Source organism: Excalfactoria chinensis, chromosome 5, assembly GCF_039878825.1.
Source record: "Excalfactoria chinensis isolate bCotChi1 chromosome 5, bCotChi1.hap2, whole genome shotgun sequence".
In the NCBI taxonomy this organism is placed as follows: domain Eukaryota; kingdom Metazoa; phylum Chordata; class Aves; order Galliformes; family Phasianidae; genus Excalfactoria; species Excalfactoria chinensis.
The window spans coordinates 45,165,135-45,182,841 of record NC_092829.1 but is presented as its reverse complement, the minus strand read 5'-3'; the positions used below and the strand labels follow the sequence as shown (position 1 = coordinate 45,182,841).

The window sequence follows — 17,707 nt, the reverse complement described above, 5'->3', positions numbered from 1 at the left end:
CATGTGAGTGCAAGGCCTCATGGTTTCCTGGCTGTGTCATCTTTCCCATGTTTGTAACCCACTGTGGAACAGGAGCTTATTCCTTTTTGCAGGCCATGCTCCTCACCAATCCATGTTTTGCTGCAGTACCTGTTGCTGGTCACAGCATGTTAAGATTCTTCTTTTCTCCTTTTTTTCCTTCCTCACTGTTGAACGTCGTTCATGTCCTTGGATGTGTTTTGTGAGGTAACATGTTTTTTGGGTTCAGTTGGTTGTTATGAGATTTGATGGAACTGTTTGTTTTGAATGTCTCCTGTGCAGTCAAAACAAACAAGCAACAAAACATTAATATAAGCATAAAACAAATGTTGACAATCTGTTACTGGGTTAAGCTTTTGTTTTTAAGTATTGGACATGGATTATACTATTTGAACAGGTTTTAAAGTAGGTTTTGTTTGTAAAAGTAATCTTTTCTAATAGAATGGTCTAATTGCTTTCATTCCTAATATTGCAGATTTGAGTATTTAGATTCAGCTAGTAAATTCACTTAGCTTGTAAACTGAGTGATTGAATACAAAGAGGTAGAAAAACAAAATGTAAAGGGCCTGCAAGTTGAATTACGTACTGAAGGCATCTGTCTGTCCTGATTGAGTATTACTTGCTTAAACAAGTTTGAAACTATAAAACTGAACTTTCATCAGTTGGCAAAAAAAAAAAAAAAAAAAAGTGTGCGTGTGTGTATATAAATATATATCGGAGCACTGAAGGGAAATTCATGTTGAAGCTTGTTTAACGAGAGTGGCTCGGCCAGCCTTATTCAGATATTCCCAAGCACTCCCTTGTAACACAGTGTGAAAAACGTACTCTACAACTACTGGCCAGAGCTAAACATGGAAGCTAGAGGCAAAATTAATGGCTGGAATAAGGCAGGGCAGAGCCTCAGCTCCTGCTTACAGTTTTTGCAGGCGGAGAGTACCCATTTCTGAAATAATCGTGCATAAAGAATCTTTATCTGGGTCTATTTCTGAAACAAAGTGAATTATTATTTCTGTGAGGATTAAGATCCTGAAATTCAGGATTTAGGATTAAATGATATTTAATTCTTAACTTGTAGGAATTTAATATTAAATGTTAGACGAGCAAGAATTGTCCTGCTCCTTGTGAGTGCGGTATGCTTGCAGTTGGTATCCTTTTCTTGCCTAAGGAAACTGACAGCTCAGCGTTGTTTACTACAAACTTGTTACAGCTGTAGGAGTCAGTCTCCATAATGGAGGGTCCCACTAACAGTGTTGGGACTCTTGTTAAATTTTCTCAGATACCTTGCAGTTATTGTACAGTTTTGAGGAGTGTTAAGCATTATGAAATCCTCTGCAGCATCCCAGGAGATCTTTACCAACTTTATGGAGAAGAAAAGCTTAAATGAAATCTCTATATGTCATATTAAATATGGAGGCTGGTTTTGTCCCGTATCTTGTCGAACTGGTAAAGCAAGATTCTTCCTCTTAATTAAGTACAACTATATTCTCCATTTGCCATGGTGGATATGGGTGTGGATAAGTTTTTTACTGACATGGGCTCCAAAAATGGAGGTGCCTAAAGCTACAACTAAGAAGTTGTCTTACTACTCACTGTATAAGTTACTATTGGAAATAGACTCAACGAGAGGTGCAAGAGTGCGATCTTTCACATTGTGAAGCCCTTCAAATTCACCAGTTCAGACTGTATCTGAGAGCCATATTTGTTCCAGATATCCCCTAAATATTTTTCAAAGCGTTTCTGCATTAAGGTGAACTATTATTTTGGAATATGAATGTTGAGATTTGCGCACTGTTGGAAAGGACTACTGTAGTGCTGACTAGTCCCCACAAAGTAGCCAAACACACCCTATACTTAAAAGCCTGCTTCTCCATGATGACTGAAGCTTTCCTGATGCATATTTATTGGATCTTGTAATTTCACTCAGAGGGCAGTGAGGCCCTGGCTCAGATGCCCAGAGCAGCTGTGGATGCCCTGTCCCTGGAGGTCCTCAAGGTGCGGTGGGATGGGGCCCTGAACAGCCCCATCTGGTCCTGCCTATGGCAGGGTGTTGGAATTGGGTGGGCCATACACTCACTATCTTTGTGTATGAATAGATACTAAGTTTTTGATGACAGCTTCTGTATACTCTGTGCTTGCTGCATGCTGGCTGTTGTACTGCTGAACTTTTTATCTGTAGATTCACAATGTAGCTTCAGTAGCAGCATTTTGCAACTACTTTGCAAAAAAGAATTTGCAACTTGGGTTTGTAATTAGCGGTCAGTTTCTTTCTTGATAATTCTTATTGAATGCTGCTGAGAACTAAGTGACAGGATTCCCCCCACGTGTACTGAGTGTTTGGAAAAAAAGCCTTTGGGGATGGGGTGGAATTGCTTTGGTATAGTTGTTTGCTGATTCAGTATGGAATCTTTGACACAATTCTGTAGCTGTAAAAGTAGTTTATAAGTCTCTGTTAAAAAGGTTGAGTTGAAGGTAGGTGTTGCTTGCTCTGAGTTAACTTAAAGTAGACTCTGTGATCCACCATAGTTTGAAACAGGCCACAGATGCTGACGGTGATTTGTTGAAGTTGATGAAGAGGTGAAGGAATGAATTGAAAAAAAAAGCAGATTCTTAACCTGTCAGCGATATCAAGGCTGGTTGTCTTATAGGAAGGAACTTAGCAAACTGCAAAATTAGACCTAAACCAGGAGTAACTGGGTGATATTTTCTGGCCTGTTTAAATACTCTTATGTTCCTTGTGCTGAATTGTGCAGGCTTAAAACGAGGTGCACTGAGCACTGAAAAAGTAGAATGCTGCTAGGGCTTAGTTCTACTTTGCACTGTAGAATGATATGTATAATCAGGGACTATTGGCTGTCCAATGGTTCACCAAGATACATTTTTGAACTGGGCTTTGCCCTTAGCCTTATATGCATAACAGTGATGATTTGCATGACTTAGAGAAAATTGAACTTGATAGCAGAGATGGTAATGATTTTGCTAGTTTAAATGGCTTCTGTTGGCTGCATTTAATGAGTTGAGCGTAGGTGGTTCCTGTTTGCCTGCCTTCAACCTACAGCTCCGTTTGTGTGCTAGAGCTTACAGGCTCTCTTTCCAAAGAGTGCGTGTGAACTTTGGGTATTAATTAGTGTGGTGAAAGGAGGACCTCTGATCTTTCAAGAGGTTAAAGATTCTGCCATGTTTGGGTTTCAGTACTTCTGCACTTCCATGCCCCAATAGGAAATGTCTGTCAGAAATGTTATTAAGGGAAAGAAGAGCTTTAGAAGAGAACACGGAACTGATGTGTTTCCTTCCTCCTTTTTCTGTGAATTCTGCATTCCAACTGCAAAACTGCCAAATATTGTTCAACTTCATGTATGTTTCCTTGTACTTCAACATGCAGCACTTCCTGAAATTTCCTAGCAATTAAATCCAGATTTAGTGCTTTGTAGTTAAGGCTCAGTGAACGCTACATGTAAATGAGAGCAGATCAGTCAAGACAGTAACTGGAAACCTGTTTATTGCTGTGGATATTTGGTTTTGCTGTGTACTTTCCTGTTTTACTCTTGGGCATTCATTTGACTGTGAGTTAGAGTTCTTTTACACATTGTTTTCTGTCAAACACTGGAGCTTCCAGCTCTGAAGTGGACTGAAAACAGTGTGTTTCATTACAGAGCAGTAAAATTATACAACTGTAAACAATTTAAAACTTAGTTGCACATTTAGAGTGGAGCATCATTATTGACAAAGCCCAGAAAGGTTAATCCAAGAAGTGAAATTCAAGAATATTCTACTGAAAGAGAGAACTGGAATGATAAAAGATGCTTAACTTTAATATGCATTGAATTTATTAGTAACTACTCATTAACTGGGTGCAGTGCTTGTTTTATTGTTTTCATGCAGTGCTAGTTTTTGTTAGAGAGGGGAAAAATGGCTTTTGATTCAAGGAAATTTAGACTTCTGGGAGCTGATCAAGAGTTATACTAAACTTTTTAAACTATCTCAGTGTCAGTGGCTGGAACATGAGAAAAATTGTTACAGTTAAAGAAATTTGCACCTGTGTTTTAATGGTGGAGTTTGGGGTTTTTTTTTTGAGAGCTACTTAAACCTCTTAAGCAAAATGAGGAATAGGAGAGGAGGGTTGATATTTTTAAAGGCAGTGTCTACTGCACTGTTCTTACTGGCAGGTCAGTTCTCGGCCAGTTTGAGCGTGAAAGATCTTTTAAATTCAGTCTCAGGAATCTGACATAACCATATCAGTGTTTGATGCTTACTGGAAAGTAATTTCATTGGGTGAAAAGCAAATTCTCTCTCTCTCTTTTTTTTTTTTTTCTTTTTTTTTTCTTTTTTTTTTTCCTTTATCCATTCTAGACTAATTTTTGTCTTCTCCATTCTAGCGTGCCATAGATATTGGAAAGGCTGAAAGTAATCGGATTTATTGGGCTGGATAGGCAAAGCACTGCTTACGTTGGTTATTGTATCTTCTGGGGTTTCTGCATTTTCTTGGAAGGCAGGATTTTAATGATCAAAACATGCAAGTGCTTTTGAGTTGTAGCTCTGCTCTTGAATTATTTAATAATCCTGACAGCTGAAAAAGGTGAACTGGTGTGAGTCAATAGCTGCAAAACTTGCTTGCTGATACTTGACCCCTCCAGATTCTGTTAAACAGTTAAGTTCTATTAAATGTGTATTTTAAAACCTGTAATGTTGGGATATTGGCCACTGCTGCTGCCCATAACCCTTAGGTTTAAAATGAGTTGACTATCAAATATCCTGTTAAGTGTAGATATTTAGGTTTACTTTGTTTTGTTTATGACGGTTCTCATTTCTGTATGCACACTGTTTGGAGTAAGCATGGATTGCATGTAATATGAATAACACCATTGAAACTTGTCTCATATTTATCTTGGTTTCTCATCCCTGATGGCCTGGATTTTCCCTCTGTTGTTCTTACTATATTTTCAGCATATTGGATACTTGTGTAGGTTGTTTGATGTGCAGATTACAGAACAGAATGTTAAGAGTAAAACAGAACATCACTTAAGAATTAAATAGGTAAATGTTGCTCACATAGTTGGGTCAGAGATGTTCCTAGAGGTGCAACAGTTGCATCCTCACCCTTGTATTGCCAGAAGATATTTTTTTAATGCATAATATTTTCTTGATGAGCTAAAAGCTTTTCTTACCCTCTTATCCTTAAAACAGGTATTCTAGTCACCTTGTTACCCTTAATCTTGAATCCTTATTTGCTTAAGAGTAGTATTTGTGTTCTGTGCGAAAATGTCTTTCATTTATGCAAGTCCCAAGCAACCCTACTGTTCTCTGCAGTTATCATAGGAAGGGCATCCCTGCTATACAACTCATGTTGTCAGACTCACAGGGGTCACCTGTTTCTTTAAATCTTTCCGCAGCAGAAATGTCATCTTTCCTATCATGTAGCGTTTAATGGTTTGCAGCGTACTATCCATGGAACCTGTAAAAGTGTACTTGTAATAAAGGTGAAGAAAATCTGTTACCTGAAAGTTGTAATATTCCTGGACTGCTATCATCTTTTAAGTAGTCAAGTATAAGATCAGGCATAGCAACTCTACAGGCCTTGACAGCTAGATCAGCTGGTGCTTTTTGTTGGAAGAATGTTTGTGGTGTTTAGAACACTGGGGGGTGAAGGTCAGTTCTTCCTGATGAAGAAATGTTGGAATGTGCGGATAAAACCCAGAAAATGTATTGCTGAACAGCAACAGAGTTACTTTACTGAGTTTAGTTTTTTGCTGGGTTTTCTTTTCTGACATTGAGTATCATGTTTGGTTCAGAAAGTTACTTTCTTGAGTAAGCATTTCAGTTTACTACATGGGTTTTTGCCAGTGCGCTCTAAACAACAGAGAATATCTAGTATATTTGGCACACTGTTTCTTGCAGTAAGTGCTCTGTGGTGCTTATTCTGAGTCCCCACTCCTGTCAGTTTCAGAGCACAGTATTTATTATTTTGATTGCAACTGGAAGCAAAGCAGAACTTCAGTTCTGCAACTTTCAAGCTTCTCTCAAGCTTCTCTTTAAGTACTAAGCAATATGGTATTTGGAGAAGTAAAAAAGCTGCTTATGGATTTTCTTGTTTCTTGCATTTGTTTCTGTACATTGATTTAGTGCCAGAGAAGAAGGTGAGACAAATCAGAATGTTTTTAGGTAATGAAGTTGCGAAGTTTCCTTTTGAACTGCTTGAAGAAATCACAAATTGTCTACTGCTGCAGAGAGTGATTTAAACTAGAAAGGACATGTCTTTTGGCAGCATCAGCTGAAACTGAGGACACTTGAGTGTTCTTTATAGAGCAGCTTATGGGACTCAAAGCAAATACATTTTGTAAAAACAAACAGCAATGAATGTATTATGCAATGCTAGAAATACGTGTCAGTCTGTTTATGGAGCAGCAGAGTATAAATTCCCATGTACATTGTTCTTCTTGGGTCACCTCACAGTGTGATGGTTCATGTCAGAATTATGATATATTTGTGCTACAGTTTATATTTGCACAGGAGAATGCAATGGAACAGAACTGTCTGTAATTATTATTTGAAGGGTGAATCAACTTCCTTTGAAATATACACTGCTTTTCTGTAGGCAGAGCTCATAGTTGTCTTCAGTAACATTTTTATTAACACCATGTAGTGATACTAAGTTGAGGACAAGTGGCAAAACAGTGTCTGGTATTCCTTACTGCTTTCAGTGTTATGTCCTCAGTACATAGTCTAGAAGAATGTAGAGCTCACCATGTCAGCCTGATGTCCTTTCTGAGTCTCCATGCTTCTGGATTTTGCTGTTGGCACTTGGAGACATTTTCATTTGTTTGGAAAAGAGCAGCCCATAAAATAAATTTGTATCAGGCTCTTTTGGAAATACTTTGAGTCTTAGTACTTCTAGTGCTTCATTACAACTTGAAAACAGTCAGTTGCATAATATACAAAGATAAGTGGGATGGGCCTGAGAAGAACTACACCTTTAGAACCTCGGCTGGGTTTACCTGTGCTTGCATCTGGAGCAAAAGAGATGTATGCTGTCATTTGTCTGGGAGTTGTGGAAAGTCCCACAGAGTTACTGGGGGTGCAGTACAAATTCCAACAGGAAGGAGAATTCTGTAGGCAGAGCTTAAAGCAGATTGAATTTTTCCTCCAGCTCCTGTAAAGCTTGGGGAGGGGTTTCCCTTTCTTGGTTTACTTTGTGTTCAAGAATCTTTTATTTTTTGTTTTGTATGTTTGAAGTTGTCATTAGTTACACATTTACTGACCAGGATGCCCTAGCATGTATATTTTCAGTATTATTTTTTCTTGAAAAATCATAAACCAGTTTTATTAAGGGTGAAAATCACTTTGGAGATGTAAAGGTGAACTAATCTTGCTCACAAATTTTGATTGGAATATGCGTGATAAGTTTTTATTTAGCAGGAGTGGTTATGATGAGGGATTCTGTATCTGAGGTGGTGCTGTCTTTTGTTCACGACAACTTCTTAGCACCTACTGTGTTAGTAATCCTGAAGGAGTTCACTTTAGGCAATATATCGTGCAAAAGAATTCTCTTAGTCATGTATGTGTTTTAAATTAAAGCAGTCCAAACCAGTCTTTTATTTAATTCAATAAAGACATTTTTAGGCTGCTTGTTTTAGCTTCAAGTTAGTCAATGGACGTACTAGTATAAATAGTTGATGTGTTCTTTTGTTTTAAGCATGGCTTTTTGTCACTTTGAATTTTACTACAAAACAGCTCCATCTTAAGCCTTTACTTGATATGCAGCTGCTGTCAGTTGAGCAGCATATCTTGCAGTTTGGAAAAATTGGAGAAGCAGCTTTTATGCACAGTGTATTTACATGGTATATTCTTATTGTTACCTTGATTGTCTTAGCAGTGCAACTGTACTTACGGGCTGTCTAACAGACGTGATTGATCTTTCTCCTTTATAGAAAGTAGAGAATTAGAGAAGACTAATTAGTTTACTAGCTTTTCTATCTTCTGTAACGTTCACCAGCTACTTGGTTGGCTGATGTGTGTTTATTTTCTTATCCTATGTGACATAGTTAACAAAAGTGGTCTGTTTCATATAGCGCTGTCCCCTAAAGTATGACCTCATTCATGTTTAGGCTTACTGCTAATAATTGTCCTTCATGTTTCAGATTACACCTGAAATTTTACCAAACTAAACTGGAATGGAATGCTCCGCATTTACCGAATGATACTATGTAGTTGTATCTTACATTGTATCCGGAGTGTGCTCCTTCAGTTGGTCCAATGCCTTTAATGTTTCTTGTAACATTGTTGCTAGAGAATGGGAATAGTTTAGGATGTTGTAGCTATTCCAGTTGCTCAGTAAAATATCTTTGTATCAGAAAACCCAAACCTTTGAGACCATATGCAGGTGCAATAGAAACAGGTTTTTCTCTTCGTTCAGCAGGGTTACCCTAGCTCAGGTAATTACCTGGAAAGACAGAAGAAAGTTATCAAAGTACCGTTCCAGTGTATTTTATTGTTACTTTATAACTGTTTTAAGCATTGAAACTTAAGCCTGCTTATCGTGACTGTACAACTGTATTGGCTTTAGACATCTGAAATGAATTCTTTAAGAAATTACGTCAAGTGTTCACAAGTTTCACTCTTGCTACAGCCCAGTATTTAATGTATTTACATTTGTCTGGTTTATTTCAGGAATTTGCAGCACTTACAAAGGAGCTAAATGTCTGCAGGGAACAGCTGCTTGAAAGGGAAGAAGAAATTGCTGAACTGAAAGCTGAAAGAAATAATACAAGGGTTAGTTCCTTGTTTTCTCTCCAAGATCGCTGGTTTTCTAGCATCCAATGAAATGGAGGGGGGAAAAAAAAAAGAAAAGAATATTGAGTTTGAAAAGCTAAATGCTTTCTTACCTTGCTATTTGCACAGGGGTAATCCTGGGAGCGTGAATGTATGTTAAGAATACTTGGAAGCTTATGTATGGCTTCAAATATTGCCGTGCAGAATCAGGAAAAAGGCATTTAAGATCACAGTACTATCTGTTATTCAGCTCTTTTCTAGTTAGTTTTGAAAATATATCGAGCTCAAGATTAGAGGAGTTTAGTGGGCAAGCTGTAGTGGTTTTTTCCATCCGATTACACAGCTGCCAGCAGAACAGTTAAGGGAATTTCATTTGTATATCCTTCTGACAAGCATGGTGTTCTTCAGATTGGTGGAAGAACTGGAAAGGGTCTGTTAAGTAGAAACCTGATTTTAAAACTATATGGAGTATAGGGAGTATATTAGCTCTGGTATCACTTCTAGTATGGGTGAAATGAATGAAATGTCAATAAAATGCATCCTTAGACTTTATATAATTAATGGTTGCTTGAAATTTTGAAGTCAAAATGCCATGTTTTAGGAGGCACAGTTTTCTGTAGCTCTGTAGAATGGGAATAAACATTGTTGCTTTTTGTTATAGCTATTACTGGAACATCTGGAGTGTCTCGTCTCCAGGCATGAGCGGTCTCTCAGAATGACTGTCGTGAAGAGACAAGCTCAGTCTCCAGCAGGAGTTTCTAGTGAAGTAGAAGTTCTCAAAGCACTAAAATCTTTATTTGAACACCATAAAGCCCTTGATGAAAAGGTAATATATATGCTAGTTCATGTTTCCCTTGTTAGTGTTAACCATACAGTTGTATATACTTGTTATATTAAAATGGAGACTGTGCTAAAATTCTGTTAATAACTGTGCGAATAATAAGAAAAGGTGTTATACTGCAGCAAGGTGCTGTAGCTTATTCCATCATTCTGTCAATTGTGCTAATGTTGCATCCAAACCATGCTTGGTTTATATATCTGTTGGAGCAACACATGTTTGTTTACCTGTATAATATCAGGATTTAGTCTTTTAATTGTGTAAAACAACAAGTGGACTAGAGAGAACAGGAGGAAAGAAATCTGCTTACACTGAGCTATTAAATAAAGCTGATTTAAAGGAGCTCTGCCCTTCAGCTGTACCTGATGTTAGAAGCAGGCAATGCAAATGGTGAAACTTATTGTGAATTTTGCTGCCAACTCATAGTTTGCTGAACAACTTTTGTAAATTTGTATACAAAGTCTTCCAGGTTATTTTCATGAGATATATACCCCTTCTTCCTTGTAGAGAATAAGGAAAAGCACACATGCTTTGTACCTTACAAAAGGGTGGGTAAATTTTGGATATGCTTAATTCTTGCCTATGTGTACAGGTCATGCTGGAATATAATGTGCTAATGACTGAAAAAAGGAGAAAAAACTAGATTGTGAGACACTCGTTGTTTATTTAGATATAATTTTTTTTTGTAGTGTCTGTAGTTACTACTGGCTTGAGATTAAGCTGATCTCTGAACGTAGTAAAAATAAAGCACTGTTTATAACCTGGGAGTGTGTGGCAGAATGGCAGTGTGTGAACTTGATTTCCTTATTTCAAATAGTTTGATATCACTGAAATGACTCTTTCAGGTAAGAGAGAGGTTACGAGTAGCACTTGAAAGGTGTAGCTTATTGGAAGAAGAACTAGGTACTACGCATAAAGAGGTAAGTTTCTTTTAAAAGTATTCTTCAGGTGTGCACTGTGTTTAATCAATACTTGTCATTTATTCAGTTATTTAAGATTTACTTTCAGTTTTGTGCTTTTAATTTTTACCAAGTGGAGTTGACTGTAGTTTTTAATCCTGTAACTATGAAAGAGCAGAAGGAGAGAGAGGGGGGTAAAAAAAAGAAAATCAAACCTGAGAAAAACAAACAAAATAGTTTCTGTGGTTTTAGAACAACTGCTGTTGGGGAGCAGTGGCTTATTTTTTGAGTACTTGTGACATATTTTCTTAATACATACCTTGCAGTGAAATCAGTAACTTTGTTTTGCTCCTTTGCTTTTGCAGCTGTTCTTTATATTACTATTGAGATGGAAATTAAACTTGAAACTTACATAAGCTTTTGTTTTCTTTTAGTTAATGATTCTGAAAGAGCAAAATAATCAGAAAAAAACGCTTCCAGATGGGATGCTGGATATAAATCACGAACAAGAAAATACACCAACTACAAATGGGAAGGTAAGAGCTATTTGCTTCAAGCCGTCTTATTGTTATTATTATTTTAAGATTAACCAGAATATTTTAATTGCAAACCATAATAGAAGATTTTGAGTGAAGATTTGATCAAAAAGCCTGTTCAGGTTTTTGCAGTTTATCTCATAATAGAATTATTTCAGGGGTGGGTTGTTTACTGTTAACTTTTCATTTTTCGAATTTCTATGTGATATATAAACACTTTTCTCTCCTTAATAGCGATCTTCTGATGGTTCTTTGTGCCATGATGAAAATCTTGCTAAAGTGATTGAACTCCAAGACATCATTGACAAGCAAAACAAGGAACAGATGCAAATGAAAGAACGCCTTACTGCTTTGTCTAGTAGAGTAGCAGAGCTAGAAGAAGATCTGGACACAGCTAGAAAAGATTTAATAAAGTCTGAAGAAATGAACACAAAATTGCAGAGAGATGTACGAGAGGTGAGGAATAGACTTGTAAAATTTGGGTAGTCATAGTTGTAATTGCTTTATAAAATTTGTCATTGGTGCTCAGTTCATCCTTATTGTTGGTTGGTTTAAAGGTAAGGCATAATTGCTTACAGCATGATGGTCCTTTTTTGTTTAAAAGACCTGTATTTTAAAATTTGTCTTCTGAACTAACCTATCATTAAGTGGACACTTAGGATCTCTAGCTTAATAAATTTATGTGAATTCAAAGCATGCAAAATGCTTAATCTTGTCATAAATGCTGACTGTATATGCATGAAGTTCATTTTCTTGTTGTTAAAGTTTTATGTGGTTATAGAATCAGGTAGTGGATGATTCCTGTCACCCATCCATCACTAACCTTTAAATTCATATGTCTTACTGTGAACTCTGGAAGAGATGTATCCTTTCTAAATTGAAAGAGACCTTTAGTTCACAGAATAATTTGACTGTAAAATAAAAATCAGTGATCTTAAACGTGCAAGAGAGGCTTTGAACTCGTTAGCTGAAGTTATGATTTATGCTCATATTTGTGCGCTCCTCAGTTTGATCAGTAAATAATTATCTCCAATACTAGAGATTAAGTTCTGTCTTGTGTTTTGGGTAGACTATGGCCCAAAAGGAGGACATGGAAGAGAGAATTACAACTCTTGAAAAACGCTACCTCGCTGCACAACGTGAAGCTACATCTGTGCATGACCTCAATGATAAACTTGAAAACGAAATAGCCACTAAAGACTCCATGCATCGACAGGTTGTAATTTGCTCAGTACATTTTGTTCAGCGTAATGCTAATGGAAATAATGTTTGTACTATTCTAAAGCCTTTCAATTTGCTTTTAGGAAAACAAATATTTATAGTGCGCTGTTGTTGATAATTATTTTTTGGGAGGGGAGTGTATTGTACAGAGTTTTATCCTGGAAATGAAGATGAAATATACTGGGGAAGAAGTGTTTTTTAGGGCATTTCAATGAATTGATTGTGTCAGAGGGAGGAGTTTTGTCCTTTATTTAGCCAATGGCTTTCTAACTGGAGGAAGCCAGGCAATTCTTAGTTAATTACTGTTTGTAATTTTTTTAATAAGTTTTGTACACGCTTATATTTTAATATAAATTTTCTGGCGACGTGCTTAGTGTTATTTAAAATACAAAGGAATTTGTTCTTGATACGACTCGCTTTTAGCAGAGCCTTGACGCTGGAAGTTTGTAACATTTTCTGTATAGTTCCTGTACCATTATTATATTCAGTGAAAGAGTTACTTTTGAAATCCAAGCAAAAAATATTTGCAATAAAAAAAAAGACAAAGGCTTTCATATGTTGAAAGGGAAGATGCCTTGTCTTTGTTTATGAAACCAGTTTGGATAGCTTGTTGTCCTTAGTTCTAGTAAAGGCAGTAAACTGTCTCTTAACCTTCATCTTTGATCAAAATTGATTCCCATTTTAACACTAAAAATTACTGATCATAATCCTGTATAGAGTGAAGATAAGAACAGGCAATTGCAAGAACGGCTGGAACTAGCTGAGCAAAAGCTGCAGCAGACTTTGAGAAAAGCTGAAACTTTACCAGAGGTAGAAGCTGAACTGGCACAGAGAGTTGCAGCACTTTCAAAGGTGAGATAACTGGGACAGTGTTATCTCTGCTAGTGTCCCACTACAAAAAATCTGTTCTTACTGTTGTTTTTGTTAGTCTGTTTTAGTTTTTCCCCAGCGAGTTCAGAGATTATCTCCCTGTTTTCTTCTCATCTCTTGAAACACTGTGCTTTGTCCTGTTTCTTTAATTTCTCTCTGGAGTTTGATTAGTTTTTCTTAGATCTGTTGTACTACGAAAGGGCTTTTTAAAGCTACTGCTTTGGGTTTTATTACAGTTCTTTCAGTAATAGGCATTAAAATATTGTTTAAAAGTAGCAATTTTTGAAGCAGAAGTACAGTTTTCTTCTACTGTTAACCAAGTCAGGTTATGTAGGATGAGAGAAGTAATGGGTAGTCAGTAGTACAGGGATTTTTAGGGGACTACAAATGGAATAGTGAAATCTTAAGTAATATATATGTTGACTATAAATGAACCTTTTTGTATGTGTGTCTCTTTGAAGTCTTAGTTTCTTTTCTTTCCCTGTTATCTTTTCCATCCCTTACTGGCTCTGTAGTCTGACCTTTTGTCTCCTGGGAACTCTGCTGCTAAAGATGCTAAGGTGTTGGAACTTACCACCAAACTTAGGAAGGTAGAATTTGTATATTAGTCTTCATTTCTGCTTGCTGCTTTCTGCTTTGTCATAATCAACAAAAAATCAGTGTCTAAGCTAGAGAGGAGAAGTTGAGAATGCGTTTAGTTTTGATTTTTTGGGGGGGGAGGGTTGGTTTTTGGGAAAATTAAAATGAAAATCAAAATGAAAATCTGCTGTTACAAAATCATTTGCAAATAAGAGTTGATTCACAGGATCTAGTGATCAGAGGCTTGGTCTTGTCATGTAACATGCAAACTCTCACACTAGGTACTCTTAGTGACAGGAAGACATCAGTTCTGCATTGTATATTACCATAAATGGCAGTTACACACTGCATGTTAGATATGCAGTCATTCTTCAGTAGTTTTATTTTTTTGGAAGTTTTTTTTAATTAAAAATTCTGATTTTGTTTTGTAAATTGACAGGCTGAAGAGAGGCATGGCAATATAGAAGAGCGACTGAGACAGATGGAAGCACAGTTAGAAGAAAAGAATCAAGAGCTGCAAAGGGTACGATACATATTTTTGGCACAGAAACCAAGCTGAAAGTCTGATTCTCTTCATGGGTTTCTACCACTCAGCAAAGCTAGTTTTGTTTCAACTCTAAAATAAACCAGAGTTCAGGATGACTCGTAGTTGGGAGATCTGGACCACTTTGTATGGTTAACTTTCAGTCTCAAGGAACAGGTCAAAGTCCACGATCAATTTGAATTAAGCTTGGAGTTACCTCATTGTTAGTTATACTTTCTGATGAGGAGATCAGAAACCTTCCTGAAGTAACTGAGCATGTGAAAAATGATTTATAGGTTACGAATAATTAATTGCTTTTGAAATCTGGTTTGCTCTGAAGTGTAAGCTCAGACTTTCAAACTTCTGATCTCGGATGGTCATTGCTATCTTGTGTCCCTTATACTCCCTTATAGAATCTTGGAGGTACACACAGTATTTCTTATCCCTTTGGGAAATTAATTTATATTAAAGGAAAATGTAGATTAAGGAAAGCTACCGCTTTACAACCTGGCAATATTATAGACATTGTAAATTCCAAGTTATTTCAGTAACTTTGTCATAAGAATTTTAATTTTTGTCATTTATCTTAGGCTAGGCAGAGAGAGAAGATGAACGAAGAACATAATAAACGCTTGTCAGAAACGGTGGATAAGCTACTCTCTGAATCTAATGAAAGGCTTCAGCTTCATCTCAAGGAAAGGATGGCTGCCTTGGAAGATAAGGTAACCTTATGTCACATTTCAGCATGTTTATTGATTAGATGTTGAACATTATGTAGTCCTGTATTTTGTAATGTGAAGTATATTCTTAAAATGTCTTTTTTTGGGGGGGGATGTAGGGAGGGAGGAGGGGTGGAGGATAGGCCTTAAACATGCATTGAGATCACATCTGTTAGGATGCTTTATTCTTTCTTAGTTGACTGGTGTGGACTGCATAAATAGGCTTTTTCAGGGTAATACAGGAAGTCGGAGGAATAAGGACTTGAACTGTGACCTTTTCAGTTCAGATTCCTTTTATTTCCCACAGCTTTTGTCTTTGTTGGTTACTCTAAATCATTGTGAGATTCTTGCAGGTAGAGACAATCGTGTGTTTTTTTTTCTTTCCCCAGATGGACAGGTTATACAAATATAATGGAACTATTCCTTATGTTGTCAGTACACGTGTCAGAGCCTTCTCCTGTATTTAATTCCTCTTTAAAATTACTACATATTTACCTTTGATTTTTTTCTGCTTTTGGAACTAGGTCCTTAAGGATTTTCTTTCATGCCTGTCTTTAAGAATTGCCTTATTCTGTGTCAAAAAAAACCAAACAAGTGTCTTTTACCAGTAGTACTTTGTTGCTAAATTGCTTTGTCTTGGATTAGTAAACAGTTGGTTTCTTGTACTGGAGGCTGAGATGGCCATCTGGAGAAATGCCTCAGTAAAAGCTGAGTGGCTTATAATGATGTATTCAGACTTCAATGCATGTTTACTTTCTCATGTATTCATGCTAACTCAGTTCTTATCCCTGAGCCTAAACCTTTGGTCTTTTGAGAGTTGTAGAACTGCCCACACCTCAGATCATTAGAAATTTAGTTTTTTCTTTTTCCTTCTTTTGCATTCTCGGGGGTAAGAAAAATCAAGTACTGTAGTACAAATGTAGGTCCTACTGGTTCTGGTCTTTTAACGGTGAAGATGCTTCCTGTGTGATCATAGAATGATTTGAATTGAAAGGGACTTTAAAGATCATGTAGTTCCAACTCATCTGCTGTGGACAGGGAGGTCAGTTGTCTAACATGTAAGTCTGCAGACTTTTGCATTCTAGGTTTTAAGATTGCTATTTTCAAGATCACTAGCTTCTCCCAGTACTTCTGACTCTTGTTATGGGCCTTACTGTTAATGTTGCTCTGACAGTTTTCATACGTTTGATTTCTGAGAAGCAGCTGATGGCTTTTTTTTTTTTATGGTTAATGCTGGGAGGTATATGTTAGAGTTAACCTGAAGCTGCTCTTTACTCCTCAAACCTGGACTGCATTCATGAATAATGAGAAAATTTAGTTGTCCCTCACTGTCAGCAACAGTAATCTCCCAGCTCATTCTTCTGTGAGAAATTGGAAAGAAACATGCATATAAAATTTGAGTACTTTCCTTCTAATCATTGAAGCTCTTTTCCCAGAATGATTTGTTTGTTCACTTACGAAAGCTTATTACAGGTTTAAAATGCAAATAGTGGTATTACTCATCTCAAGGAAATGTTTTTAGCAGAACTTTTTGGCAACTTTGGAAAGGAGAGAGTACATGAGGTGGTTATAAATATACTGTTAGAAGGGGGAGTTTTTTGACTTTTGTTTAAAATTATTTACTGTGGTCATGTTAGTCAAAAATCTATTTGATTGCTGTAGCTCTCGGGTGATTCTTAATTTGAATTTGGGAACTGCTTTCAACAAACAGATTGTAGTAGTTGTAAGTATCTTTACTGGAGCTGTTTAAAAGTTGCAACATAATTGTGAAGAGAACAGCTCTTGCATTATAGTGATTTCATTGATCAGACAAGTGAAAACAAAATGAAAATTCAGTGATAATAGCCAGTAATACCTCGCTAACCGAACACCAAACAAATTTAAAGTTCTTTTCCTGCATAGTTATTATTTGGTGTCTTTTTTTTTTGATCAAGTAAGGTATTTGTATTAAATGCATATAGAGTTTCTGCTGTTAGTAAATCCATCGTTTACAGGGCTGCGTATGTAGAAGGATTTGCTTTCAGATGTGATCAAAGTGAAGCAGCAGAAGCAGTAAACTGGTAAATTAAAATGCATCTGTAAAATATGACCAGAGTTTGTTAGTAGATCTTACTGGTTATGGTTTAGGAGTGGTAAGCTTTTATAAATAATTTGATATGTTTTGTTTTAGAATTCACTTCTTCGAGAAATTGAAAATGCAAAAAAACAAATAGAGGAACTTCAACATGAGAAGGTATAATATGCGTTTCTGAAATGTTACACTGGAAAATAATTGCTGTGTTGCCACATAGCAGAAGTAGATTTGGCTTACCCCATAAAGCTCAATGTTATTAACACTGTTTAGGCCAATTTTGTGGGCTGATGTGTTTTATTTTATATTAGTTTGCTTCAGTTTTGTGATGTTTTTATAGATAATATTTCTTTTCTCAGACATAACACATATATGCAAAGTGTTTAACACATATATGCAAAGAATGTGCATGGATATATTGACAATTTGCTGGAGTTTAAAAGATTACGTAGTATTTTTTTTTACTGTTTATACATAAAACTATGAACAGTAAGAAAAAAATACTTTAACAGTGGGTATTTTCCTCTAGGTGTACACTTGAAGCAGTGAATGTCATAAGATGCTTGTTTGATAAAGCTGTCTTAAAATTCTGAGGGTGAGGTTTATTAGACTTGGTTATTACAGAGCCAGTCACTATTGCAAAGTAACTGGCAAATTCACTTCTTGAATA

General features: G+C 36.5%; 1 protein-coding gene across 10 annotated transcripts in view; it reads left to right on the top strand.

Annotated features, from left to right (window-relative positions):
- The window catches only part of PPFIA1 (PTPRF interacting protein alpha 1), a 54,479-nt gene that overhangs the window by 11,923 nt on the left and 24,849 nt on the right, over nt 1–17,707 (top strand). For 7 of the 10 annotated variants that reach the window (XM_072337265.1, XM_072337262.1, XM_072337261.1 and 4 more), the window contains 11 exons: nt 8,680–8,781; nt 9,443–9,607; nt 10,465–10,539; nt 10,953–11,054; nt 11,289–11,510; nt 12,124–12,270; nt 12,993–13,127; nt 13,661–13,735; nt 14,164–14,247; nt 14,838–14,969; nt 17,137–17,199. In XM_072337265.1, coding sequence (XP_072193366.1) covers nt 8,680–8,781; nt 9,443–9,607; nt 10,465–10,539; nt 10,953–11,054; nt 11,289–11,510; nt 12,124–12,270; nt 12,993–13,127; nt 13,661–13,735; nt 14,164–14,247; nt 14,838–14,969; nt 17,137–17,199 — 1,302 coding nt within the window. The remainder of the gene's footprint in view (nt 1–8,679; nt 8,782–9,442; nt 9,608–10,464; nt 10,540–10,952; nt 11,055–11,288; nt 11,511–12,123; nt 12,271–12,992; nt 13,128–13,660; nt 13,736–14,163; nt 14,248–14,837; nt 14,970–17,136; nt 17,200–17,707) is intronic. The other 3 variants (XM_072337267.1, XM_072337268.1, XM_072337263.1) reach the window with 1 other exon arrangement.